At 44.6% G+C, this 26,905-nt stretch overlaps 3 protein-coding genes across 5 annotated transcripts; 1 reads left to right on the top strand and 2 right to left on the bottom strand.

The window, feature by feature from the left end:
• Window positions 1-105: 105 nt before the first annotated feature.
• On the bottom strand, window positions 106-6,929 carry LOC131886362 (erlin-like). Of its 3 annotated transcripts, none has more exons than XM_059234662.1 (4): window positions 6,792-6,929; window positions 719-1,443; window positions 251-590; window positions 106-191 (listed from the first exon to the last, which is right to left on the bottom strand). In XM_059234662.1, exons 2-4 carry the CDS (start codon window positions 1,367-1,369, stop codon window positions 142-144), a joined length of 1,041 nt encoding a protein of 346 aa, XP_059090645.1. In that variant the 5' UTR covers window positions 1,370-1,443; window positions 6,792-6,929; the 3' UTR covers window positions 106-141. The 3 variants fall into 3 exon arrangements, with proteins under 3 accessions (XP_059090645.1, XP_059090646.1, XP_059090644.1); XM_059234663.1 differs by lacking the exon at window positions 6,792-6,929 and adding an exon at window positions 2,512-2,674; XM_059234661.1 differs by lacking the exon at window positions 6,792-6,929 and adding an exon at window positions 1,556-1,738.
• Window positions 6,930-14,514: 7,585 nt separating this feature from the next.
• On the bottom strand, window positions 14,515-21,143 carry LOC131887400 (PAX-interacting protein 1-like). The gene is made up of 6 exons (XM_059235997.1): window positions 17,900-21,143; window positions 17,535-17,835; window positions 16,749-16,895; window positions 15,759-16,675; window positions 15,039-15,139; window positions 14,515-14,970 (listed from the first exon to the last, which is right to left on the bottom strand). Exons 1-6 carry the CDS (start codon window positions 20,925-20,927, stop codon window positions 14,653-14,655), a joined length of 4,812 nt encoding a protein of 1,603 aa, XP_059091980.1. The 5' UTR covers window positions 20,928-21,143; the 3' UTR covers window positions 14,515-14,652.
• A 3,186-nt stretch (window positions 21,144-24,329) lies between these two features.
• On the top strand, window positions 24,330-26,903 carry LOC131887399 (proteasome subunit beta type-1-like). Its single transcript, XM_059235996.1, has 2 exons — window positions 24,330-24,835; window positions 26,534-26,903. Exons 1-2 carry the CDS (start codon window positions 24,419-24,421, stop codon window positions 26,846-26,848), a joined length of 732 nt encoding a protein of 243 aa, XP_059091979.1. The 5' UTR covers window positions 24,330-24,418; the 3' UTR covers window positions 26,849-26,903.
• The last annotated feature ends 2 nt before the right edge of the window (window positions 26,904-26,905 follow it).

The raw sequence follows: 26,905 nt of genomic DNA, 5'->3' as shown, positions 1-26,905 counted from the left end.
AGATTTCCAAACTTGAACTTAACAAAATATTGATCCCTTTCGACAAGACTTCAAAAGAAAGAGAGAGAAAGGGTAGGTAGGTATAGGGTACGTAGACTGTTATCATAGTTTGGATAAAAACACAAATATATTTGGTCCGACTCAATTTGACAAGATCTTGTTGAATATCGCTCCCAGGGCACTTTGATCACCTGCTGTACGGCCAAGGCGAAGATCTTGTTGAATATCGCTCCCAGGGCACTTTGATCACCCGAGAAATAGAACTTGGTGTTGTTACTGATGGCCTTGGCCATTTCTAGCTTCACGTAATTGTCCGAGTACAAGACTTGATTAGCCTCAGCCGCCTGCTTCTTCTTGAAATTTTCCACTCGAGCCACGTTTTCCTCTTGCTCCTTGAGGATCTCGTTGTTGATCTTGCTCACGTTTCTTTCCGTCTCCTTTTGTAGAATCTTTTTCTCCAGATCAATGGTCAGAACTCGTTTTTGTCGCTCTGCATCCGCCACAGCTTTCAGGGCTTCGGTCTCCTTCTTGATCGATTCCGTCTTTTGTTGTTGCGTGGCCACCAATTGCTCGGTCCACTGGACTTTCACCTAAGAATAGAACAAGCAGCTTGGGATCAGTTCTGACCAGTTCAGGCTCGATACTCGTCAGAGCCCTTGAAGCCAAGGCAGGCAGGCAGGCAAGGGGGGGTCAGAGTTATAATTCTAGAAAACTCTACCTGTTTGTAATTCTGAGCGATGTCGGAGGGAATGTCCGGCTTGGGGATGACCAGATTGAGTATGCGAATTCCATCCAGACCGAGTCGCTTGATGCTCGTCTCGACATTGGTCTTTACGGTGGGAGCTATTTTGAGAAACTCCGAGTTGTAGACCTCGTCAATGTTTTGAGAGGCACACGAGGTTCGCAACTCCTCCGAGATACGATCGAAAATCAGAGCACGCTTGAAGTCGATGCCGAATTTCTTGATCAGTGTGATCAATAAGTCAATCTCGACATTGGAGATCACCTGGATCTTGAAGAACGAGATTTGAATGCCGTCCTTGGTGACCGCACTCACAGATTCGATCTCATCCGTGGCTGGCCTCACCATGACCTCTTCCATGGTGGTGATGAACGGGGCCTTCCAATTGACACCCGGTAACGAGTGGAACTCTTGAAGCGACCCCAATCGATAGTAGATACCCACATTGCCCTCTTCAATCGTGTGGACCGATGACGCAATCAAAACAATCCCAAAGATCAACACAACCAGGGCCAATCCGCCACCAATAACCAGCTTGGTTTGTGTTTGATGAAAGGCCGTTTCGATCCGGCCCCGATGCTTGTATTCGGTCTCAGCCACAATGCCTTCAGGATCCATATCAACCATTGGAAAGGCAAATCTGGGATCCGGATGACTCCAAAGTGGGATGGCGGATGGATCAGGGTTGTCGTACTTGGAGTCTGAAAAGGCCTCTCTCGTCATATTAGAGGGTCACGAAAGGCTATTAACATGCAAGTACGCCATGAGGAATGCCTGACGAACAGGTAGTTTCACGCTGTTCGTGCTTCTTACCCTGGCTTCGAAGAGAGCTTTCTCTTGAAGTTGCCATGAAGTCATGAGAGTCAATGGTTCTGAATCCACTGTCAACGGCTCACTACTACATCCTACACTGAACTTACTGAATATGAATGAATTGCAGTCCAGAAATAGAGCAAGTATTATACAAAGAACAAGACAACAGATTGTTGCCTCCTTTCAAGAGCCATGTCAATGAGAGTCGTTTTCATTGTTATCTCATTTGCTAAGCAATTTGTCAAGGTTCGTCTTGGTCAATATGTACTAAATGGCGTTCTCTTTATAATAAAGAAATCGGTTAGAAGCGAGTCAATGTGACAAATATTACCTGACGATTTGTAATTGAACGGTTAAGCGACTAAGGTCACATAGAAGACCTCGGGATATTTGAATCGAAATGTTGTTCTTGTCCTCTCTTGATTACATTGGGGAAACTCCCGTATTTTTTTGTGTGGTACAATCATCTTACGCCATTCATTTGTAATTCTTGAAACAGCAAATCTACGCAGCCATGACAAATAGTAACGCATCGGCGATATATCTATACTTTGTCATTAAATTTCTGAGGCAGATTCAAATGCTTGTCATTTTTTTGCCAAAACCAGCCAAAACTTTTCCTCAAATTATGCCGACCGAAGGAACTTACCTGTTTTTGCAAGAAATGCTACAGTAGATAAACGCATTTTTCATTTTAAATCTTGTTGCCATGATCAAAATATTTCACCATCATTTCAAATAAAATTCAAATGTTATAGAATGCTTTTGAGAAACAGTCATGTCAAAAGCTTTAAATCATTTTTTCCCGATCTCTTGTAGTTTGATGAGCATTTTTAAAGGTGTCACTTCTTTCCCTTGGAATGTCCAAATTGCATCCCTATTCAATATGCCACTTCCAATGTTCAATCACTTCTTCCCGTAGAATGATCCCTTTTGGGGATTATCATTCTGCTCACCTTTGACTGATGATTGCCATCAAGCCCCTTGGGACACTTGTTAAAAAAACCACCTCATTATGATGAACTCCAACATTCCAAGAATAGTATTACTTTGTCTTGCCGGTTTTGGTATCCGGTACCAAGTCCAAACCAATATAACAGAGAATACGGCGTAGTTATTGCTACGAACCACTGGTATTATTTGCATATCCCTTACGTCATACTTTTTTTTCTTCTGGCCATTGGATTCAAGAAGATAGATCCTCGTAAATGAGAATGGAGTCGTCATTTTTTTTACCACATTCCCATCTTGTTCAAATCCCATTGAATCGTCTCAACAATGAAAAATACAATTTGACAGAAGCTGTAGCTCAGTGTTCATCATATTCACTCTAAAAATGCGCACAACGAAAATTTTAGGGGTTCAATTTGACGATGGAAAAAGTAAAATATAGATATGATAAGGCTTAGATTTATCATTACCCTTCACTAAAGTGAGAAGCGTCTTTGTTTTCAAACCGACGATGGATTAGTTGTTTTATATATGTACTGGAATTATAGAACTATACCTTATTAGGTGGACCTAATCATTAAGGATGAGGTTTTCATTTCGAAAAGGTTCCTGCAACTGTAATTGTCTCAGTTCATGTTGAATAGAGAAACAAAAGCCAACCTACTTCCCGTTACCTTGATTACTCTCTACACGAACCCAATTATCACATTCATCCAGCAAACCTAACAAAGTACCCAAATGTTTTTATTTTGTCATCCTGTCTCTATCAACCAACTGCTAAATATCTTCAAATCTTGTCTTTCACATTTTAGCCAAATACGGATACATTCAGAAAAAGATCGGCGATTGGATCTTACATTGGTCATTAGATGACTCAAGAAATTGGAACATATTCGTCGGGATATCCATGAAATTGGTCTCGTTTTGGGAATCTCTAGATTAATAACAATGATATTGCGGTATTTTCTCTTGTCCTACCGTTCTTGGAGCGAGTTTTCAGACGTTTATTTAAGTAAACAAGTAACAAGCATCTTATAGATCAATATTAAATTGTTGTTTCAATTTGACAAATATATGCTGATAACGTTTTTCTTTTGCTGTTGTCAAAAACCAGATAATGGACGACCAACCTCTTGCAAATCCGATCTTTTTGCACAATCCGTTGGAATGCAATAGCTATGGACTTCACGTTGGTTTTTTATACATCCCATATATCAACCGTGACACAGTGGTTTGCGAGGTTACGGATTAAGACATTTCTCACTTAATTGCAGGCCTAAAACAGGAGAATCTGCTCAACCCGTAATTTTGTTCTCTCAGATAGAAACTCCGAGGAATGCTTTTCTCGTGCATTTCTGGGGGTCCACCGACAATGAAGAAATATCCTCGTCTGTTCATTTTCTCTCATTTTTCATCCCAGAGTACACCCAAAGTCCCGATAGTACACACTGTCCATGGATTCATTCACATGTACAGTGTGCGGGTTCACGTCGTATTCTAACCGTATGCACAAGGTGGCATGTGTTCTGCGAATACCGGCTTTTCAAGCACAAATACAAGAGCCTTGCTCGCTGGTCTATCACTCTTTAGAGGTCTGCACTGCGTTCAGTCCTCGGCTTGACCCCTTCACACATTTCTCGTGGGCATGGAGATGAAAGATGATGAAGAAGAATGGCAGCAGGATCATTGATGATAGCTCAAAGGGATCCTCGAGAGGTGCTGTCTTGGTACCTTGAGCGACTCCAAAGACGCCTTTTCTTACTAGTTCTACTACCACTCCATTGCTCCGGGCAGTCCAAGTTTTTTTCTTCTTCTCATTGAAGAGAAAGTTTTCAATGGCGACGCACGGTAGTTAAAACGCCTTATCAAGTTTGAAGGGAAATACCCAAACACATCCTGACTATTTTCCCAGCTCACAAAATCTTAAGGAACAATTACTCTAATTCAAAATATGCTCTTTTGAAGAGGTTTTTCGTAATGCCTAAACTCAAATGCCCAAACAATTAATAAGCATTTTCAATATACACACCGGGGAAATAAAATCGCCTTTCTTACGTGATCCCCAAAATAGGTCAAAACCCTGTGCGCCATTCCAAAGAAACACTTATTGCATATATCTTTCAAACCAATTTGAAACTATCAAAATTACGTCTAATAAAACAATCTATGAATATTGGAAGAAAATCAACGAGGCTTTATATAGTTTTATCAGGATCTTCAAGAGAACCCCAAATCCATAAGGCAGACCCTTGAACATAATTTCTTGAGTATTTCAAGTGAATGCATTACCAAGTACTTTCATAACTAAGGACATTAGTGATTCTTGCAAAACACACTTAAAAAAAAATACACTTATTGCTGGGCAAGAATTCATAAAACGATAAAATCACAATTTCTTCTTATGGTTGTGCGGGCTAGAAAAAGGCCAAGATGTGTTTTGGGCATTTCTGCCAAACTTAATAGGGCATTTTAACGACTGTGGACGGGTTTGTGAGGGAGCAAATGTTTCGGGCATGTTATGCTTCAAGGGCCTTGACGAGTACCACTGGTACCACATACACAAGGTAATACGTAAAGTTGGGTGTGCGAGCTAGCATTTTGGGGGCCCTCTCGTCTCGTTATACATGGAGTATAGATGTAGTACCTAGTACCTACTACGTGTGGACATAAGGAGTACTCACGCACTCACATCCATATTTGAATTCCTGATGGAGAACAGAAAATGCAAGGCGATGAGTCTTGGGTTCAAAATGCCGGAGACCTGACATTTGTGCAACAGGCGTGCCTAACATTTCATCCTCAATCCACATGACAGGATTGATTTTTTACTGCCGCATGTTAACTCTATGGCCAACTCCGCCCAGTTTTGAATCCTAAGGCCTTTGCTTTCATGGTGTGATAAAAAAATGGAGCTCCACTCACTCATTCATTCAGCCAACCCTGTCAAAGAGAATCACAGCCAGTTTCAAATGAATATTGAACATAAACCAACCGAGTAGCTAACACTACCACAACAACCATTACTAACTCGGACCAGCGAGTGAGTGTTGGTTTAGCCGCACTGGTACTATTTGCAAAACCCGTCCACCACTTGACGTCGGAATTTGGAAGTGTATTTGCCGAAAGTGAAAGTGGCGGAAACGGTCAAACCAGCTTGGAATGAAAATAAAGAGGTGAAAATGCAAAGAGTGGAGAAGTAGCGAACACCTCTTTTTTCCCTGTCGATCTTTCTTCAGTGTTTCGAGGATTGAGCAACCTCCTGGCTAAATTTCCCCATTGTTTTCCCGAGCGGCAAACTGCCAGCCTAGGTAGTACGTACCTTCCGAGTTCAATAATCTTGGCTCGTCTAGAGTCGTCCATTGTTTTAAAACTTTCAACTTGTTCCGTAAATTGTCGAGTCCTCGAGTAAACAGTCTAACTTGCGTGATGTTCTCGGTAGCGATTGAATTGTAATTGCTCGACCGTTTACGAACCCGAGATGCTAATGACTTCCGAAGTAAGAGCTAAATAACCGTCCATAAAAGCATCCTTTGCCATTGAGCACCGTCAAGTGTGAAAGTGTTTTCCCTCTACTTTAAACGTACGAGTGCATGTACAGTTGTACATGGACTGACATAAGCCAGTTGGACCACACTCCGTTTGTTTTGATGTTTCATCAATTGCTATGAATTGGATGTACGAGCCATTAAGGTATTAGAATTTCTCCATCTCTCTTTCTGTCTCCAGAGCCTGACCGGTTTCTTCCAAGACTTGCAAGCCTTCCTTCTTTGGTTGACCCTCTTCTGTTTTGGTCATGGGGAATCTCGAATCAGCTACTACTTGTCGTCTTCTCTACATACTTCTGAGCTGTTCAAGTTACAACGCAACCACGGCCACAACCACCACTACATTACTTAGGCAGCTTCGATGCAGTAGGTGCATCACCCGATAGATATGTAGATAGAAACGGACTGACCAAGAAGCTCGATCTTCTACCCACAACAGCTTCGAGTGGTTTGGTAAAAAAAAGTAGAGGTATCCATGAAGAGAAGTGACCTTGGACTAGCTATTTGTCTTCTTTTTAGTTCTTTGCGATCAAAATTGATGTCCTAACAGCGGCTTTAATGAACATAATTTAATTCAATTATCAGGAAACTGATAAAATAAGCCTTGAACGGATAATCAAGATATGTGAAAGTGAAAACCTCACCCAACCTCTTTCATCATAAACAAATTCCAAGATCCACAGGTGTTGTTGCATCATCTCCTTTGAAACTGAACCAACATCTCCTGAAATATTACTTGCCTTAACACGTCTAAGGCCTCTCGTCTTTCCTATTTAGAATATGTTTTCCTCAATCCAAAATCCCAGGCACTAAACACCGCAACTTCCCCCAGTGAAATATCAACTGATGTTTCCATAAGGTTCAATGACTCACCATGATTTGTTTGGATTGGAACTTCCTTCTCCTCCCCATTGCTTTCTCTTAGGACTGGTGCCAGGGTGACCTGAACAAAATAGCCAAATGCTGTAGGACAGAACACCATTAGAAAGAGTTTGTTCGGTAAGGGAACAACCGTCGGGTTCCTCTGTAAAAATGGCCGTTGACAATAACTAGGAGATGACTTTTTCGCAGGGTTTTCATTCATGGATTAAGAGCGAAATATGTTGAAGGAAACATTTCAGTACTTGAACTAATCTGTCAAGATTCAATTTGGGGACGGATGGGGGAAAAAATACTGCAAAAAATGTTCATTTTCAAAAATAAATCGTTTTCAGTGGCAAAGAAAATGGGAGAAGAGTAACCCTATTCCTTTCATTCACCCAGGTTGTTACTTCATTTGCAAAGTGTAATGGTGAAACTGTAATAGATCAGTCGAGTTGGACCTTCTCTTGTTGTTCTTCTCTAGATTTGACCAAAATGCCAAGAGAAGGCGGAGACTTGATCTGCTCGTAAAATCTCAATCCGACCACAATGCTTGGCATTCAGTCAGAGCTGAGCACACAGTGTTTGGAAGCTCTATCAATAGATTCCAAGATCTATCTATCTAATCTTTCCGGTGAATTTAGTCGTAATTTGTGGAATTAGGGCATCTCGTTAGTTCTTGAGTTGCTGAGCAGGTACTCCCCAGAAACAGATGATCGGCTTTGGATCAGCGGATCAAGTTCGTGTGATTCCAGATGATTTACCATGGGTTGAAGGTGGAATCTCAAGGAGGCATGGTTGGAGTCCACTTTTGAATTATTTTCTCTTTAAAAATGCGAAATGCCGAGAAAACCCGCCCGATACGAGATTGGCTCGGAGATGGAAACAATTTCCAAGACCCGAATGCCACTTGAGAAAGTCTAGTGGCACTGACCCTTTCGGGTTTCTATTTCTTTTCTATTACTACTATCATTCATTACTGTTGTTATTGTTGGTGATTTATGATCGGGATTTGCGCACCTAAGTCTCTTCAAAACCCGATAAAACGAGTATTTTCGAGTGCTTACGAGATTTAAATCCCCGTTTTGAATGGTTGTGATCCCTGACAAATGGCGAAATTTGAAGATTAAAGGAAAGAGCTTGATTGTGGTTGTGTCGCTCCAAGACAGGTTTTATCTGATAAAACGTGATAATCTCTCTCTTTAGGCATAAATCAATCGAACCCCCTCTCTCTTTTTCTAGCCTCTGAGAAGCCCTTCATGCACTTGGGGAGCTCAGAAGCGAGTTGAGCGTTAATTGCAAGCCATTTCCACAGAACGAGATTGGCCACACATTCGTCGAAGAACATACCCCCAAAAACATGTATTCGAGCTGTCAAAAATGGGGCCCAATTTTGAACTTTCCAGCTTCGTTATGAAGTGCATTGAAATTGCAAGTTCGCTGGAAAAGACAGACATTCGGGAGTGCCTATGTTTGATTAGAGAGCTCTGCAGATACGTGTGTACCCGAGCTCCATGTGCTAGTTTGTTCGTTCGTTCTTGAGCTTTTCGATCGTGGTTGGTTGGAGTTGGGCGGTTAGAAAGAAAAAATGCTAGAATTTGATTTGTGTCGCTTGAATGGACAAAAACCCAACCGTGAGCTTCATTAGAGACCAACTCTCTTTTTGCATATTTTACTCATTATAATCCGACAAGTCATGACTAATTTCCTTTGGTGACAATTTAGCAATTCTTCCTCACGATGGCACCTTTGTCCATTGTCAAACCTCATGTTCAAACGAGATGGGATGTTCGTTCGAAAAGAAAGAGACGACCGAATAGAAGGCCAGACGCACTTAATGAATCGAAGCGAAATCTAATGTGTAAACCTCATTTTACACATCATTGATTTAAGAAGCTTTCAAATGCACAACATTTGTCGTGTTTGTTATGAGGATGGCTTCACATTAAAAAAAAAAACAAGTCTGTTGCGAATACACCACACTAGGTTCCAAATGTGCGCCGACAACTGTCTAATGAATCGACCAAGAGGTCCTGTATTCCCACCTCTCCAGCACCTTTTCTTCAATTTTTCATGTTCAAAATCATTGAAATTCTCTTTATGCTCACACAAGTTTCTCCAAGCTTGGTTTTCCTCCATTGGGATCAAGCCAGCCCACATAATGGGCTCCCAAGTCAATGTGACCAAGCGTCTGAAGAGCTGAAGAGCTGAAGAGCTTGAACATTAAAAGTGGCGGGTGGAGTCAGGAATTTAAATGTCACCATTATTACTAGCACTGCGGCTGTTCGCACAGTGTGACCTCACAAGATTTCTTCCCATGATTAGATCCAACTTGGACGACAGGCATATTTCCATTTCCATGCATGAGTACAGAGCTGCACACACGTACCAGTCAACCACCACCCAATCAAGCTTGGTCGACGAGCGAGAAAAAGTGACCCCCAACTCGACAGCATCTATCACAAGGTCTGGGTCTCAAATATGAATATCTGTCCCCGGAAGACCACGTGCAAATGGCAGGTATTGTGGCCGATGATCGAGCCAATCTCTTCCAAAGGGTTCATCTGATGGTGTCACTCTTTCCTAGATGGAGCCAATTTGTCGCTGATTCCGTTGGAGGTGCTTTGGCACCGGTTTGAGTCGGTGTGGGTTATCTTGGATTGGTGGAATATATACAGTAAGTAAAGTGAGTACTAGCTCCATAAAGAAGCCAGGCGAGAAACGGGCGGTTCGTCCGGGAGTTGGTTTATGGTCTTTTTTTATTTTCTCTCGCTTCTTCTTGTTGAAGGAGAAGAGGCTTGACCACCGGTTTATATCTTGCCTTGGGCTTGAAAGTGGATGGTGAAGATCCCAAAAATGCAATAGTGCTTGGGTTAAAAGAATGGCGTGTCAGTCTCTCGTTGTGCACCAGTCATTTGGGATTTATTGGAACTCAATCAATAAAGTCATTAGTCGTGTCAGGTTGGAAGGAAAAGTTCTGGCGCACGAACTCTTTGTAGCTCCTCCGATCTCCTCCGATCTTGGTTCTATGGGTGGATCATTTGGGCCCGGATATTGTGTCTTCCTCTGAATGATGCACTGTGAACCATGCTCATCGAACTCATTGGCAGGGTAGGTGATATTTTTTTTGCTTCAAGCACAAAGCTCGAGCTTTATCCTGGCGGGAGAATTGAGATGTCCCAAAGATAGATACGTGACTTGGCTTAAAACCCCAGTTTTAGCTCGACTATCTATTCTTCCACTAATGAAACACTCATGAGTCTCAAAATTCTATCTAAAACAGACTCATTTAGCCACCAGAAAAATTACGACCAATTCTGTTCGGGCGTTGAAGTCATTTAGCATAGCGGGCATTAATCTATCCAATGCAAAAATGTCTAGCATTTGTGCACGACGAATCGCCAAATACCGTTCCAATGCACGAGTACGTACGCATTTATTCTTGTCCACCCAAAAAACCCACTGACGATGACAAGTAATTATTTATTACCATGGACAGTTTTTTGGCTCGGCGCTCTTTTTTTTTGCACAATATGGCGGGAAGAGACACGAAATTAGGCAAATGGATCACTTCCCTTCCAGAATTGGAGAATCTCTCCCAGCTCTGTGAAGAGATCGAATCACGTACAAAGAGCTGGGTGTACATAGTCAGTACACAGAGAAACCCCTCTGTCCCATCGATCACGACCGCAAAGAGTGAAAATCTGAAAGATTCCGTTGAAGTCAAAGCCAAATTTTCTAAAAATGAAATTCACCCCAAGTCGTGTTTGTGGTTGCCCGCCAAGCAACTGGAATTCAACAAGTTTTGACCAAAAAAGTCCCTTCAAATCACGTCCAATGAACCTTTTTCTATTGGATAATGACAGAGATTGATTTCCACGATATCGGGCATTTTTAACGCGTCAATTTCACGGCTCCGAGAAACCGACATTGAACACAAGTCTAAACCCTGCAATAAATAGAGTACAAATAGGGACTGCCACACTTTACGTTGAGATGAGGAACAAAATGCGAATGGGTGAATATTTCAGAGCTTCAGAAAAGAGAAAGATTGGGAAAAACATTTGATGGTTTCTGGAGAATTGAGTCCACTGAAGGGAGAAAAGCCAATAAATATTGGGAGTGACCTGTTGCCCGAGGATATTGGCAATAAAGCCGGCAATTTGGTGAATCTAACGCTCGTGAAGAAGCCCCGATGGCATCAGTCTTGTTACATATTACGTACACACTAGTCAGTACTCAAGCCGTCGAATTTGATTCCAGCTTTGAACATAGTTTATATGAACATGATGCTTTTTTCCCTCTCGATGGGCCCACTTTATTTTAGTGATGCTCTCGAGTGACGAAATGAATGAGAGAGAAGCTCTTTCAACTAATGAGACTAGGAAACCCCAGAAGAGATGAGCTGAAAAATATTGCCGTAAATCTTGCACTTCCTCTTTGGCTTCGATAGTGACTTCTTCGTGTTCGCCATTTTGCAGAGGAAGTCAGTCTCTAGATGAGATCATGATCATGATCATGATGATGATGCCTGGGCCAAGAATTGGCCTATTCGATCTTGAACTTGTTCAAGGGGGGCTTTTAATGCAGCACTTCCCAATGAATAGCTAAGCACAACAGTTGGCAACTCAAGGTTCATATTCGCAGTTTAACTCAGGATAAAGTCACGCCAATTAGTATTTTGGGAACTTTTTGAAGTTCAACGAGGTCAACCATGTCCAATTGAGTCGAAATTGTCGTTTGATCTGTGCCCATTATGTCCTCGGATTCATTTTACCTTTTCCATTCACGGCCCATTTGCAATTTCAGTTGTCCAATTGATCCACCAATTTTTGCTTACTGTTAATGGCGTTGGTATTTGTCACGAATATATTCGTCATTTGCGGAATGTAGTAGTAGCGTTTTAAATGAGGGCAGATATTTGACTCGATGTTTGCCTTTCAAGGCTGCGAAGTTCAGACAGGTCTATCGTCATTCGTAATTGACGAGCTTTGCCAAGATATGGTCCATGAATTTGCCAAAATCAAAAAGCAAGACTTTAATCTTCATGCAGTTTCATTGAAAAGCTACCAAGTCTTTCGAAGGCTTCAACATTGACATTCCGTGAGGAGACTGCCAAAGAGGCTCCTTCAATCATGTTTCTTTGAACGGGTTGCATTAATATGGTCCACAAGCTCTATCCGCAAGTACATTCCACAACGACCTTATACTCATGAACCCCTTCAGCGAGGGGTCTTTTAGGACAATCATTAACTTATCCCATGAATGCGATCAATGCTTCTTTAATCAGTTTATTTATTTCGTAATGAATACTAACTTTTGATTTCATTTCCTTCAACTTTCTTGCTCATAATACAAGCTATTAATAAGAGATGCCAATTTCTAATAGAAACATGCTATGTTGAATAAAAAAAACACGGTCCTATTTACGCCGACAAGCCCCTCGCACATGGCATCATTAGAATAAGAAGTGCGGCTGGACAAGAGAAAACCATTTCGAGTACAGCCTTCTGGCTTCGTTAAGAGCTTGGACGGAGGATTAGTTAGTGTGCGACAGAGTACACATAGCACTAGCACCCACCACATTCATTGGTTGGTTGGTTGAACAGAGAACGTCTTGATAGCGCTGGACGGAGACCCATGTCCGTACATGGTAACATTCCATCAAATCAATATTCCCGCCCAACCTCCATAATGATGCTGAGCTTAAATCAATCTTCGATGGATGGAAATTGAAAGATGGTCAACCAAACCATCAGCTGAAGAACTAAGAAACATTTTGGGTAGCTTAAAGTCCATTAGAAAAAAGATGTGTCAAAGTCCAGAGAGCTCAACGGAATGGTGGCTTGAATGCCGAATGGTGAACTGCCTTGGACACGTTTTTATTTGAATACCAACACAAGTGGAAAGATGGACGGAGGTTTAGCACTCGCATGATTCACAGAGAAAGAGCTTGAGATGATCGCCATTGAAGGAAAAGAAAGCGTATTTCTTCCAGATCAGGTGTGAGGTTTGAAAACGTGGTGATTTGTCTGATTCTAGTAATGCCCAAAATGCTGTGTTGCTTTTAGAGGACGTTCATTCTGGGTGGCGGCTCTTTCGTGGTGCCAAACTCACTCTCCAATTAGATTCAAGAAGCATAGCCATTTTCTGCAGGGCTAATTACAAAGATAATTGGAGAAGAATCCCTAGTTTGTGGGTCCTTGGGCACTTCGGCTACACCATGTCTTATTGTGTTTATTCCACTGCATCCATGAACATTTCTCACATGTGCATGCAACGAGACAACACATTCCACAGGTAGTGGACGTGAGTTAACATGGTCATATTGTGAGCTAATCTTGTGGCATAAATAACGCGGATCGCTCTGTCTTGGTGTAGCTGGGGATTTGCAATTACAAAAGCAAGATGAGCTTGGAGCACAAACCAAGTTTTACTTTGTACTTGAAGAGCAACAACCATCATTTGTTACGTGTCAAGAAGGTATCGATGGTAATCAAAAATTTATGGTATGATCAACTAGGATTGCCACTGGCCCACTGCCATTAGCAAGCCACAAATATGACCATGAACCGCCATGAGGAGGTGGATGATCCAGAGCTCAGAGAGGTGGCCTTTATTATATCGCAATTGAAAATCGAATTAGCCCCACCAAGCCGTTGTCCAATGAAGAAAAAGAAGAAGGAGAAGCCTTTAGCCAATTTACAGCCCCGTCATTACTCAGGTCATTCTCGAGATATTAGTCTGGATCATGCACTTATCCCTTACAAGACACTCGACTCACTCATGGCTGCTCGTCCGTCGTTGGAAAAAGGTGGATCCGGATCAAGATCCTGAGGTGATAGCCAACTTGAAGCTTGCGTTTTGACAAGTGATAAAATCAAAATGTCCAGTCGATAAACTTTATGGTCGGATAATGAGGCCATCATGAACGAGAGGGCGAATGAGCTTGGCCGCGCCAAAGATTGCACCAGAGCTACTCTTCGATCTTCATGCAAGAACTCGGGGATTTCGATGGGCATTGTGCTACAGGCAGAAGTGGGAGTCACCGCCTTGTTTGGTTTCAAGCAGGATTAATTGAACGAGTGCAAGCACTGGATGCAGAGGAATGTCAATGTTCTGTCACATTAAATGCAACACGTCCACGTCCGTCCACGTCCGTCCCTTTGTTTCCACCTCGTTCATCTCTGAAGCTTCGATAGGCATTGAATTCATTGAAGAATCGGAGATTCGAGGTCCACCACGACCAACCAACGGCCAACGGAACATTCCTCGTGTCCCAATGAAATGCCAATCAGTCTGTGCTCGACTGGGCAACGCCGAGGGAATCCATTGGATATTCAGAATCTCTTGGAAGCCAATGCGTAATGTTTATTGACAACCGTAGCCATCGCACAATGACGATCGGCTTTGGCTAGCTCATCTCAATTTCACCGAAATCCACTCTCTCCTTCTTCCCCTTCCTAGTATGGACATTGTATGCACACAGCACTACCGTACACACTACACGTACTGTACTCTATATACGTACGTATATGGTGCATCTACCTTCGAGATGGTTCGAGGGTTGAAAACCACCTCACACTTTGAGTCGACCTCCTGCACATGGAATACTTTGGCGGTTTTATTGGACACAGGGGTCAGATCGAGAGCAACAATGGGCGATAAACTTTATAACATTTCCAATTATTGAGTGCTGGAATATTGGTCGTGGAATCACGGGCCATGGTTCTCGCTTTCTCAAGTGGAAGAAGTTACGGGTGTGGTGGTGAGATATTTACTTGGGTCAAAGTCTAGTTGTTGTCGAATGACGGACGAGAGCACGAGTTCCACGTTGAAGATCCACAACTTGGCCTTCAACACATCGGCCACCAAATGAAGGTCGTGTTCACAGCAGATGATGATGTAGGAAGGGTCCTTGTCCGGAGGATTGGCTTCTTTGATTTGGGCAATGTCTCGTCTTCGACGGTTCTCTACCACGCCCCCCGACGCTTCAATGATCCACTGAACCTTTTGCATGGCGGGCTTAATACTCGGTGTCAGATAAAACACCCTGCCCTGAGATTGAGCAAAAAAAAGGTGTTGATGAGAATGTTTTTTGGTTGCTGTTGAATAGGATTACTTACCTCTAGAAGTTTACTTCGGGTGGAGGAACTCAGGACTTTTTCAAGAGAGAAATTGAATTGCTTTTCAAAGGACTCGTCTTTGAGTTTGTACGGGGCTTCGGCTAATGTATAGAAGGAATAGGTTAATTTTTGATAAGGGTACGACCTTAATAAGGAGTGGCCTTCAAGGGTTTATTTTAGGTGCTGATTCCATTATTTTCTTACTGCCAGAGGGAAAACAGTGGCATGGGCAGTTTGGGTAGCCTTAGGCGACTGGAACTAGTTTGGGCTTTTCCGTGTTTTTTTTTAAAAGCTTTTTTAGCAAAATGAGTGCTATAGTTTTCAATCAAAAAATAGGTACCTAGGCACACATTTCATTAAAAAGATATCAATCACCTCTCCCCCAGCCAAATATTTGCATCTCAAGTTTAAAGTCTTCAGATCAACTAAAATGATCAAGTTTCAAGTACTTGAAGCAGATAATTGTTTCAGGCAAGTAATTGATGGTTTTGAAAGAAATATGCACTTGGGCGTCTACGTTTCGATTCAAAACTTTGAGTTTCATGATTCAGGCCATGGTAGTGCTAAAAAGGCAAAAATATCAATTAAAAAAATAAATCTTAAGGCCCCGACCATTCCTGGACGCCAAAGACTGCCCATGACACGCTTTTTGCTGTTGGCGGGAAGAAAATAATGGAATCACCTAAACCCGACCAAACCATATGGGCGTTGGCACTTTACCTAAGAATTTGCCCTCCTTCTTAGAATCCTTGATCCATTTCGAAGACAAGATCCACTGAACGTGAGGTAAAGCACAAAAGAAGGTCACTGATCGGCCGAGATGATGCATCACTAAGTGGCTGGCCATTTGGGCGTGTTGGGACATAAGCACTTGACCTCCGAGCTCGCGAACCAGGGCTTTCAGTTCGTCATTTTCAGTGGGGCCAAAGCCCGTTAAGACCACTTTGAACTTGTTGGAAGCGTCATTCTCTTTGTTTTCGGACGTTTCATTGCCCTCAGCCTTGATTGGCTGCTTTGATTGCTTGTCGGTGAGCGCATTTGGGTTGAGATCTTCACCGGTCTTTGAGGGCTCTCCAGACTGAGGATTGCCAGGATTGGCACTTTGTTGTCCAGGACCACTATGGTTTTGGTCCCGATTAAACCCATTTGGATCCATTTGTGGCGGCACACCTCCCATGGACATTTGTTGTTGCTGTTGATGATGCTGTTGCTGTTGTTGCATCATCATGGGATTTTGGTGCTGTTGTGCGCCCATGCCATTGGGCATCATTTGACCTGGATAGCCTTGGTTAGGAGGCATCCCACCCCGCATCTCCTCGGCTTCTCTCAAACGTTTGGCCTCTTCCTTTTCGAGCCTTTGACGCTCAGCCTTCCTCTTTATTCGAGCAGGTGGATTGGCCTTGAATTTGTTGTACGTCTCCGGAGTCACACGGATCGGGTTCTTCCATGCAGCAATCAAGTGGGGCACCAAGGTGTAATCCATGCGAAACGGGTCTTCCATCTTGAAGTTGTGATATTTGGGATTTTGCATACATTGCTCAGCATTGCCGTTTCCGAAAAGGACGTCGTTCAACCATTGGACAGAGACGGCAGGAACATTCCACTCTTTCGATTTGTTATACTTCTCACCAGTGGCACTTTAAAAATAGGAAAAGAGAAGAAAACACATAAAATGCGCCCCTCAGACGATCGAGTGATCAGATTATCTACCTCTGACAAACGATGACGTGGTTGTGACGAGAAAAGTACGATGTGTACTTGGCACCCGTCATGGCGATCATGTCTTTGACCCAGTCGCGATTTCGGTCCACAAATCCGGTCAGAGTGAGAATCATATTCTCACAGGGTGGAGTAAAACTGAAACAAGCAACGTTTGGATTGCAACTAGTGCTTCTAGAATATTTGTGTTTTTTTCCGTGAACTAAATCAACAGCTTAAAAGACAAACAGTTACCCAATTTTGTTTCTAAGTTATAAATCTTTTTAGCGGGCAATCAGGTGTTGAGGACAATGAACTATTCAGTCTTCAAGTTTTTGTGATCGATCATTTTCTTTCATTTGCATAAGTCTAGTTGCAAAATGTGACGGTTCTTGTCTAATAGTAGCACGATTTTCAAAAGAAATGCCTGGTAAAAATTTCCCAAGCTAAGATGTAAGAACACCTTCTGACATAGGTAAGTTTTACAATGTGCAAGGTGCAACTTTCTTTGTCCATTTGTGACTGATTCTTTTATAACTACTCAAAACAAACTTTGATAGCTTTGCTTACTGTTTTGACAAAACTAACTAAAGATTCAAAGGAACATTTACATGAGTGACTTTTCTTTTTTTTCACTACTCTTCATATTCTCAATTGAATTTTTAAAAGCTAGATTTTTTTCGAAAAAAAACCTCAAATTAAATCAAATCAATAACAGCAAATATTTGATTTATCCAAATATCTGATTTGGAAACACTGAACACACTTGAAGAAGGAATTAGACCGATTCAATCTTACTTGGGAGGTAATGGAAAGTGAATTGCTTTCCAAGGGGGTCCGACTTTTTTCCGAACCACGGTATCGTTCAACCAGTAGGTGGTAACCAGACGTTTGCCTTCTCGGACCGCTTGTTGCACAATTGGATTGTCTTGAGTCATACAGAGAATGTGTGTCAGTCGGGGATGGTATTCTTCTTCCACTTCGCCCCCGAACTGTTTTATAACCTTTTTCCAGTCGGGTACATATTTAGCTTTATCCGGATCTTCAGTGTAATCAATAATGTAAAAAATGCAGCCCAGTAGACACAAATCGGGGGGAACTAAGGAGAAACAGATCGCTTATTTCAATGCCCAATTGGACTGGGTTTGGTTTAAATAACTTACGTCGGGTATTTGGATCATGGCCGTGGAATTGAATTCTCGGACCCTGTGGTTGTCCTGGAGCCATAGGGCGTTGTTGCGGTTGTGGTTGTTGTTGTTGTTGCGGCGGCTGCTGTTGCTGAGGTTGAGGTGGCATTCCCATCCGGGCACCTGGAAAACGAGGTGGAACACCCGGTCCCATTACATGTCCAACGGGATGGCCGGCCATCTCCATACGTTGTTGTTGCTGTTGCTGCATTGACATGAATCTAGGTCCCTGGGGAGGAGCCCCGGGGGCTCTATACATTGTACCCGGTTGAATCATGTGCGGGTGTGGCCCACCTTGATGTGGGTGCAATTGCTGATTCATCATTTGCAATCGGGCTGCGGCACTTCCATCGGGTCCCATTGGACCACTCATGGGTGGACCTCCCATAGGATTGGGAGCTTGATTTGGCATAGGTTGTTGGGGTGACATGCCTTGTGGACTTCCCATGGGCATCCCGCCAGACGTGGGTGGTTGTCCTAAACGGTTGTTGATCATGTTGGCGAGAGCCACTTTCGTTTTTTGATTGGAGCCATTCTGCATGGCAGCCTGTTGTTGAAGAAATTGAGCTTGCTGTTGCTGTTGCTGTGAGATCGGAACGCCGCCCATTTGTACTTGAGGTTGGCCCATAATGGCTTGAGGACCCATGGCGGGTCGGGGTCCCGGGGGACCGGAAATCATGGCGCCGGTTTGATCCATCTGTTGCTGCTGCTCTCTTTGCATCTGGAGGCGTTGGAGGTGCTGCAACTGCTGAGGGGTCCTTGGGACCTGAGCTAATGCTGGGTGGGTTTCCCCCGACCAAGTGGGTCTCGGTTGACCAGCTACACTTTGAGGAACTGGCATTCGGTTATTGGGCCCAGCACCCGGGGACATAATGGAGGCATTGGGGGACGAATGAGGCACGCGGATGACTTGTTGACCGGGCATGGGACCACCCTGGCCTGGAGGGAAGCCTTGGCCTTGTTGCTGCCATTGAAGTTGGCCCTGAGGACCACCTTGTTGGACCATTACTTGCGAAGGGCCTTGTGGTGGCATACCTCCTTGAGATTGAGGTACCATCTGATGTTGCTGTTGCTGTTGTTGTTGCTGCTGTTGTTGTTGGCGTTGTTGCAGGATTTGTTGTTGCTGACGCATTTGCTGTTCCCTCTGAATCTTTTGCAGGAACAAGTTCCTTTGAGGCGGATCCATAGTCTGAAGCATTTCCCGTTGTTGGTCCGTTAAAGTGATGGTTTTTTGCATCATCTGCTGCTGCTGCTGCTGCTGCTGCTGTTGTTGCTGCATTTGCGGGTTGGACAAAAGCAAGCCTCGTTGGGCCAAATAATGCTGTTTTTCTCTCGGATTCATCTGTGTGAAACTGTTCCTTTGCTCCACTGAGAGTGACGCGATATGCCGTTGAATGATTTGTTGTTGGTGACTTCGATGCGGTTGACGGATAATCAGTTGCTGTGGCGCACCTTCGGGCGGTCCGTTATTCCAACCGGGTTGAGGTTGAGGCATGCCAGGCGGCTGAGGACCCGCTGGGGGGCGGAATTGAGGCTGGGACTGATTCCAATGCCCCGCCGGCTGTTGCGTAGTTTGAGGGGGCCACGGGGGTTGAGGCATGCGCGGCTGCTGGGCCATGGCCGATGGAACGGACTGCGGAGGCGGGCCGGCCTGCGGCATCATGTTAACTTGTCCAGCGGAGGATATGGGAGTGGAGCCCATGGGTTGGGAGAGGGGTGGTCGAACCGATCCAACTTCCATTGAGGGGTTATTGGTGGGGTGAGCATGGACCACGGGTGCTTGAGACTGAATGACACCGGGGGCAGGGCGGGGTATTGAACCGGCACTGACTTTTAACCCTTCGGAGGTTGAGGTGGTGCTTGTAGGCGGGGGCGCCGATACGGCTGCAGGCGGGATCGAGGTGGGAGTCGGGGCTGAGGGTGGGATGACCGGAGCTTGGGGCGGAGGAATTGACGGCAGCGGATGAGTTTCTGCCATCGATACGGCTGGCGGTGCCATAGCAGTAGCGGGGGCACTGGACACCGGCAGGGCGGGTGAGGCTGACACGGGAGGATTGGGGTGAACCGGTGTGGACGGGGTGAGGCCGGTTTCAGCCTTCGAGATCGACGAGATAGTGGGCTCGGTCATCACCGGAAGCGGAGTGCATACCGGGGGCTTCAGATCCCGATGGGCGTCAGTGTTAGTATGAGTGGGCGGGGCGGTGACCATTGGGCTGGCGACAGGTACCGAGGCAATGGGCATGGCCACCGGAGTGGATGTGACCATATCCGTCATCACGGGTCGGGGGACACGAGACACGGGGGGAATCGGAGGTGGGGGTGGGGCCACCACGGTTGGCACACGCTTCTTGCGCATTTTCTTGACCGGGGGCGGGACTTGACCCGGCAAAAGTAACAATCGCGGGTGATACACGGCCGGATCGCGCAACTGACCCGCCCGAATCCCGTCCAAGACCCAATCGGGCGTGACCACGGGAATGCCGTGGCGGGCAGCGGCCGCATATTTCGGGCCCAAACCATCCCGCGCAATCAGATGCGTGACCTTAGCGTTCAATTCCCGCACCACTTGTCCACCATGGGCCCGGATCAAGGCCCACAGGCTGCGGCTATCTTCCGGACCTAACCCACTCAAACACAAGCGACACGCCCCTAAGACCTGACCGGCCGTCAACGGGTTATAAGGCGGTTGAGGCGGCCACCGACCCGTCCGATGCGTGTCCAGCACATAATCTTGACTCAAAACCGGAATTTCATAAATATCCGCGGCCTCCGAGACCTCCCCGTCCAAATCGGCCTCCCCGCCCACCAAGCAGTGCGTCACGCCCGGCGTCAAGTATGATTTCTGCACGGCCCCGCCTTTTTCTAGGATGGACAAGACGGTCTCCTGGATTTGACCCGACACAAAGAACTTCCAATCGGCAAACCAGGGGGCGGGGGTGGTCGAGGTGGTCGAGGTGGGCGTGGCGGCCGGAGGTGGCTGTGGCTGTGGTCCCGGGTCCGACATACTAGCACGGCCTGATTAGGACTTTAGGGCTTGGCTCGGTCCATTCACTGGGATTGGCTCATGGGTCCAGTTCAAGCAGGGCAATGCGGCTTTCAAGGATGGATGTCTCCAGTCTTCAACCGGATTGAGGGATGGAAACTTGGATGGAAACTTGGATTAGAAGGCCCTCTCTCTCTCTTTCTAGCTTGGATGCCCTCCACAACAGACAGTGCTTCCGGAAAACTGGCGGGAAAAAACGCCAAAACCTGGGACCCAAAAGCGCAAGATTTTTGAAAAGACCATTGACTTCAAATTGATGGTCAACTAAAAGAGCCAAGACAGTCCCCTGGGCCGGATGAAGAGTAGCTTTGGCGCTGACTTCATGCCCTAGATTACAACACCAGGTTCATTACAACCATACCCGAACCAAGATCATACTTCTTGACGGCGAGAACATGAAATGGAACCTATCACCCGGTAACAACTCCTGCTGACTTGAGTATGAATGGTATGAATGTTTCATTTCTCCTGTTTTCAATGCTGGCCATGATTTTTCATCCCCTATTTTTGGCCTGGTTTTATGCATTCAAAGCGGAAGGATTTTCAGGGAACAACCTAAAGCGCCAGTCACACGGAGTCCGCGGAATGTTTGGGCCAAAAGCGCCAAATGGGCGTCAAGCTCCCAGATGTGGTGGCACTGATCACGGCCGAGAGACCCAAAAACATTATTGGTGAACAAACAATCAGCGTGACTAAAGGTCAGTTTGCCAAAATCCTCGACTAGGGTTATTTGGCCCATAACCATAGATAACTTCATATATAGATCGATCAAGGGCGCTGCGATCGCATGTTTTCGTCTCAGCTGTCGCTGGTGGAAAAAATGTTTCATTCGTAGTCAACCTACTTAGGACAACTATGGTACAAATTTGAATCGTTGACGGCTCGTCCAAATTCAGAGTAGAAACCCCTAATACGACTCCTTGCCAAGGAATTACTCTCGTTCAGCACGCTTCATAAAGCGGGTTTGAGTAAGTTGTCCAAACACATTTTTTGGAACTAAATATTGAAGAGGTTAAAATGGGGCTTAAGTTAAAGTTTTCATCTATGTGGTGGAAACACTTAATTGAAACCCAAGGAACAAGCCTGGGTTTAGGCTCACCTCCAGAGGTGTCGGAATTACCTAGATCACGTAAAGGCGCAATCATGTCTCCCACATTCAAGCTCATTGTTGGGAGATTGAAACTAAATTCAGAATGCCTCATCATTGCGTTGCAATTTCGGATACATTTTGTTACACTTTCGAGATTTTCGAGATGTGTTTTAGCAACACAAGGGCAATCAATAGAGTACGTGATTTGGTCTACTTATGTCGGAATCTTTCTTTGACATGTTACATGTATTCTGACAAAAAAGGATGCTTTTTTATTATTTTACCGCTCTTTCTACCTGTATATTTGTAAGATTCAAAAGAAATTAAGATTAAAGAGGAATAACCAACGTTTCATGAGAATAATTCAACTTGCCTGATGTGAGATTTCACGAAATATCTGTGTCCCTTTTCCACCAGCGTCAGCTGACCTGAAAACATGCTCATGCGGTACAGCTCCTGTTGAACTTAAGCATTCTAGTTATGGTTTTCTATGCCCATAACAAACAAGATTGCCGATTAAAAGTCGAAAGTCGAAGAAAGGAACTACGTGGATAACTAAGAGCATAAAAAAGATGTCGAAAACATGTTTCGCGCGAAGCATTTTTGTCTGAGAGTATTTTGGCGAAAAGCTACGGCGATGTGGCTATAATTCCTTTCTTGTTCTTGAAACATAAACCCAATTCCATGGCTGGAAGTCCCGCTAAAATAGCCAGATTACTACTGCTCCATTGCGGAAGCCCCCTGAACTAAACCATGAAAAGCATTTTTCTTCAACCAAACGCTAAAATTTTCATTCGTTGCTTACCACTTGGATTGCCAAAAACCTCCTAAAGTGTAATCTATTGACTTTAATAGTTTCACAATGGCCTTCTAGACTTAATATATTCTTTTTCTGAATGTTTTAAGCTTTTGGTTATGGTTGGTTGATTTTTGTCCAGCAAGTCGCATCAGCTGTGGGTGTTGGGGGGAATGATAATGCTTTTTCATCCTCTATGTCTTATCCGCGAATATTAGAGGACAATGCTTTTAGATATTGTACGTGTTTTTGAGGGTGTTGGCTCCTTTAGCTGTTGGTTTTCTCTAATGACAAGTTTTCCTTGTTTTTTTCTGTTAACAATGACTTGGAAAATATCTCATGGCCTACTTATTTCTCTTACAGTGACGCTAATGAGTAATGACATTAGGGTGAATGATATTGGCATATTTATTGTTTCATCGAAGGGATCGCTTGTACCATGGATTGATGGGCCACCATCGCTTGTTCTAAGAGGTGACCTCCACCTCTCATCGCATATTGAATAAAGAACAAGCAATTTTCCGACCTTTGCCCAATCCTTATTTTATATCAAATTTTAGATACTCAACACTTTTATCTTTAGTGTTCAGATGGGCCGATGCAGAATGTGATTTTATCAAAAAATAGCAAAGCCCTTCGCTATCGACCTTTAGGCCCAAGCTCAATCTCAGCCCCATTTCCCACCTTAAATCTTGATCAATTCTGGCCTACTCAAGTGTGGCTAATCCAGCAGCCCTGATGATTGCGGCGATATTTTCACCGAGTCATTATGCTTTTTAAAGTCTCCAAATCTTGCGACTTTGCTTGAGTTTTGCGCTTTTTGTTTACACCTGACGAGGAGGAATATTGACAGGCGCTTGGCGCTTTTTCTGAAATTTTTGGCGGTTTGGAAATGGGCAATACGAATCTGAAATTTAAGCCGCTCTTTTTAAGATTCTTTAAATCTATTGTATGCGATTGAAACCAAGCCAATAACTTCGTGGTCATATGTAGTTTGGTGGTATATCTCATATTAAACTAACAGGCCTAGGGGGTCTGAAAGTCAGCGTGCTAGTCAACTTCAAATGCAAAAGCAATCACAAAGTCAGGTCAACGGTTTCCAATTTTGTAAACTTTGCGCCTTTACGCGTTTTCCCAGCTATTTTAGTCTTTCACTTATTTGGAGAGACTAGCCAAATCAGCGTAGCCAAATGGTCTTTCCCACAAGCCAGTATTGCCCAAAGTGGCAATTTTTTCAAGCTCAACGACGTGGAATAACATAGATGGCCCACGACATGACAAAATCATGTATGAGATGTTGCGAGACTTGGCTCTGTCTTTTGGCTCGAATCCCAGCCTTAACTAATTTGTGAGCTCCAGACCCTCATTTCTGCCCGAATTACGTCCTACTCAGGCCAACTAGGCGCTCAAAGGAACCTCCCATGGCCACTTTCGAGCTCGAAATCATGGCAACGCTGTTCTTCCGGGCCATCTCTCTTCTTTCTCTCATTTGATCTGTGCTTGTTCTCTGAGTGAGTGGTCATTTTTTGTGCTGGAAATCCGTCCCAAATTTGTCTTACCCGGATCATGTTGGGTCTGTCGTCGCCATTGATGCCGGCTAAGCCGGCCTTGCCCGACTATTCGGCGGGTGCGGGCCCGGTGGAGCACCGCTTCAACCCGTACTCGAACAATCACGGCTCGGTGGTGGCCATCGGCGGGTCGGACTACGTGGTGATCGCGTCGGACACGCGCCTGCCTTCGGGCTACTCCATCATGAGCCGGACCCAGTCCAAGTTGTTTCCCTTGGGCGAGGGCGGGCGGAGCGTGTTGGGCTCGTCGGGCTGTTGGGCCGACATCCTGACCTTGACCCGCCTGTTGGAGACCCGGGCCAAGATGTACTGGCACGAGCACGCCAAGCCCATGAGCACGGGCGCCCTGGCCCAAATGCTGGCCACCATCTTGTACTCCAAGCGATTCTTTCCCTATTACACCCACAACATTCTGGTGAGTGCGGCCCAACCGCCGGGTGGGCGACACGCCTCCTTATCCACCGCTAGGCGGGGGGGGAGGCAGGGCCTGAAATTAGTCTAGTGGGTGGAGAACACGCCAGACACGGTCAGTCGACTCGGAAAGGTGGCATGTGTGAGGGGGGGGTGAAATGATTGGAACCATGTTCCTTGTGTTCCGTGGAAAATAGACCATTTTTATGGCAAGATTATGGGTTGGTTCAGACCGCTTTGACTGGGCGCCAAAATTGTGTTGTTCCTTGGCTCATCGGAAAAGTGTGCCCTTCATCCGGCTACTTACTAACAGCTGGTCGGCACTTTTTGCCTCTCCGTTATGAGAATAATTACGGATATGACAGAGTCGGACATCTCTCCGAAGAGGAATGGAGAACGGCAAATGGGGTCAGGTCAGAGTAGGCTTGAAAAGTGATCAATATAAGTGGGAGATAGGCGTTATTTGTTTTTTGGGGGGGGAATGTAAAGCATGTCTTGACTGGCTTTCATGCCTGTTTTAGTGCATTAAAGGGCGTACTTGATACTTTTGTTAGCCGTCTCCAAACATTGTCATATATATATAGATAGATCACTCCCGCCAAGCCAGCCGAAGGGGAAGGGACAAATTCCAGGGATAGTGCCTTATAATAGGTCGAAAGGCATTTGGCGTTGAAAATACAGAAATTTATTAGCATCTTATGATGCGTTCGCGTAATTGACGACGACTCAAAGTACCGTCTACCCAGATTTTTCATGTTCAATAGTTCAATACATTTCCCACAAGGATTAACTCTCCACAACTTGATCAAGAAAGAAGATTGAAACGTTCACTTACTTCCGTTTTTGTTTGACTTGGAAATGCAGATTGGTATAAGGAAAGACACGAAAACCAGCCGTTAAAGTTTCCTGGATTTTTGGGCCTTAAACCAATATGGTTTTGCAAGTCTAAATGAGATTTCCCTTCATGCCTATCTGATAAATGCTCTCTCTGTTTGGTGGGCTTGAGTGCGTCTTCTCCCAAGTTTTGTCTAGTTGCACAACATCCCAACCATCCCTTTCGAAGTAGTCCAAGCTCGCTCAATTTCATGTCCGTTATACCAAAATATTGCCCATGTTGCATTTGAGGGGCCATCCGGGGTGGTCTCAATTGTTCTATGAAATCAAGCCATAGATCGAACTACCTCAAATTAGCTCTATCAGTGTATGAAACTCTTTTTTTGAAGAGCCAATGCAACTTTGGGATCATTAAGTTATCATTTTGAAAGGAGCAAAAACGGATATGCAATGGCACGCACTTATCTCGATGTATGGCTTAGTAGTCGTGTACGATATCTTGGACAAGAGTGCGAAAAATCATTTCAGGAGTCGTTCGCATATTCACAATGTAGCCTTCCCCTTTTTCCAAGTTGTATTAACGTTCACGGAAGTTACTTAGGAGTTGTTCTTGAAACATGGACATGATTCGAATGAAATATCATTCGTAATGGACCTTGAATCCCCTCAATGAGGCAAACCGGTCATAAAACCCATTTTCTTGACGTGAGAGCCCTTTTGCACGAGTACCATTTTATGTCTGGAACAAAAATGCCGTTTTGATAAGTTTCCTACAAATCATAATCCAGGCCCTTCCACCGTTGTTATGGAATTTAAATCATACAAGCGACTAGTGCGTAATGGTTCAATGGCATGCTTCTACTTCTAGGCTGGTTTGGATGAGAATGGCGAGGGCGTGGTGTACTCCTACGACCCTGTGGGGTGTGTCGAGAAGTTCAAATTTGGTGCGGCCGGTACGGCCTGCTCCCTACTTCAGCCCATGTTGGACAACCAGGTGGGCAAGATGAACTTGGCCCATGGCAATCCGGAGGCCCAGATGGACATGGAGGAGGCCTTGAACCTCATCCACGATCTTTTTGTGTCGGCCACCGAGCGCGAGATCAATACCGGAGATTCGATCCACTTCAAAATCGTGACTAAGAATGGGATTGAAGAGCGGACTATTGGCTTGAGAAAAGATTAACTGTTGTTGTATTCCATTTCTATTCGATATCCATTCAATAAAAACTCAACCCATACT

Source organism: Tigriopus californicus, chromosome 9 (genome assembly GCF_007210705.1).
Source record: "Tigriopus californicus strain San Diego chromosome 9, Tcal_SD_v2.1, whole genome shotgun sequence".
NCBI classification, from domain to species: domain Eukaryota; kingdom Metazoa; phylum Arthropoda; class Copepoda; order Harpacticoida; family Harpacticidae; genus Tigriopus; species Tigriopus californicus.
The sequence above is the reverse complement of the archived record's forward strand: the minus strand, read 5'-3'. Positions and strand labels throughout refer to the sequence as shown.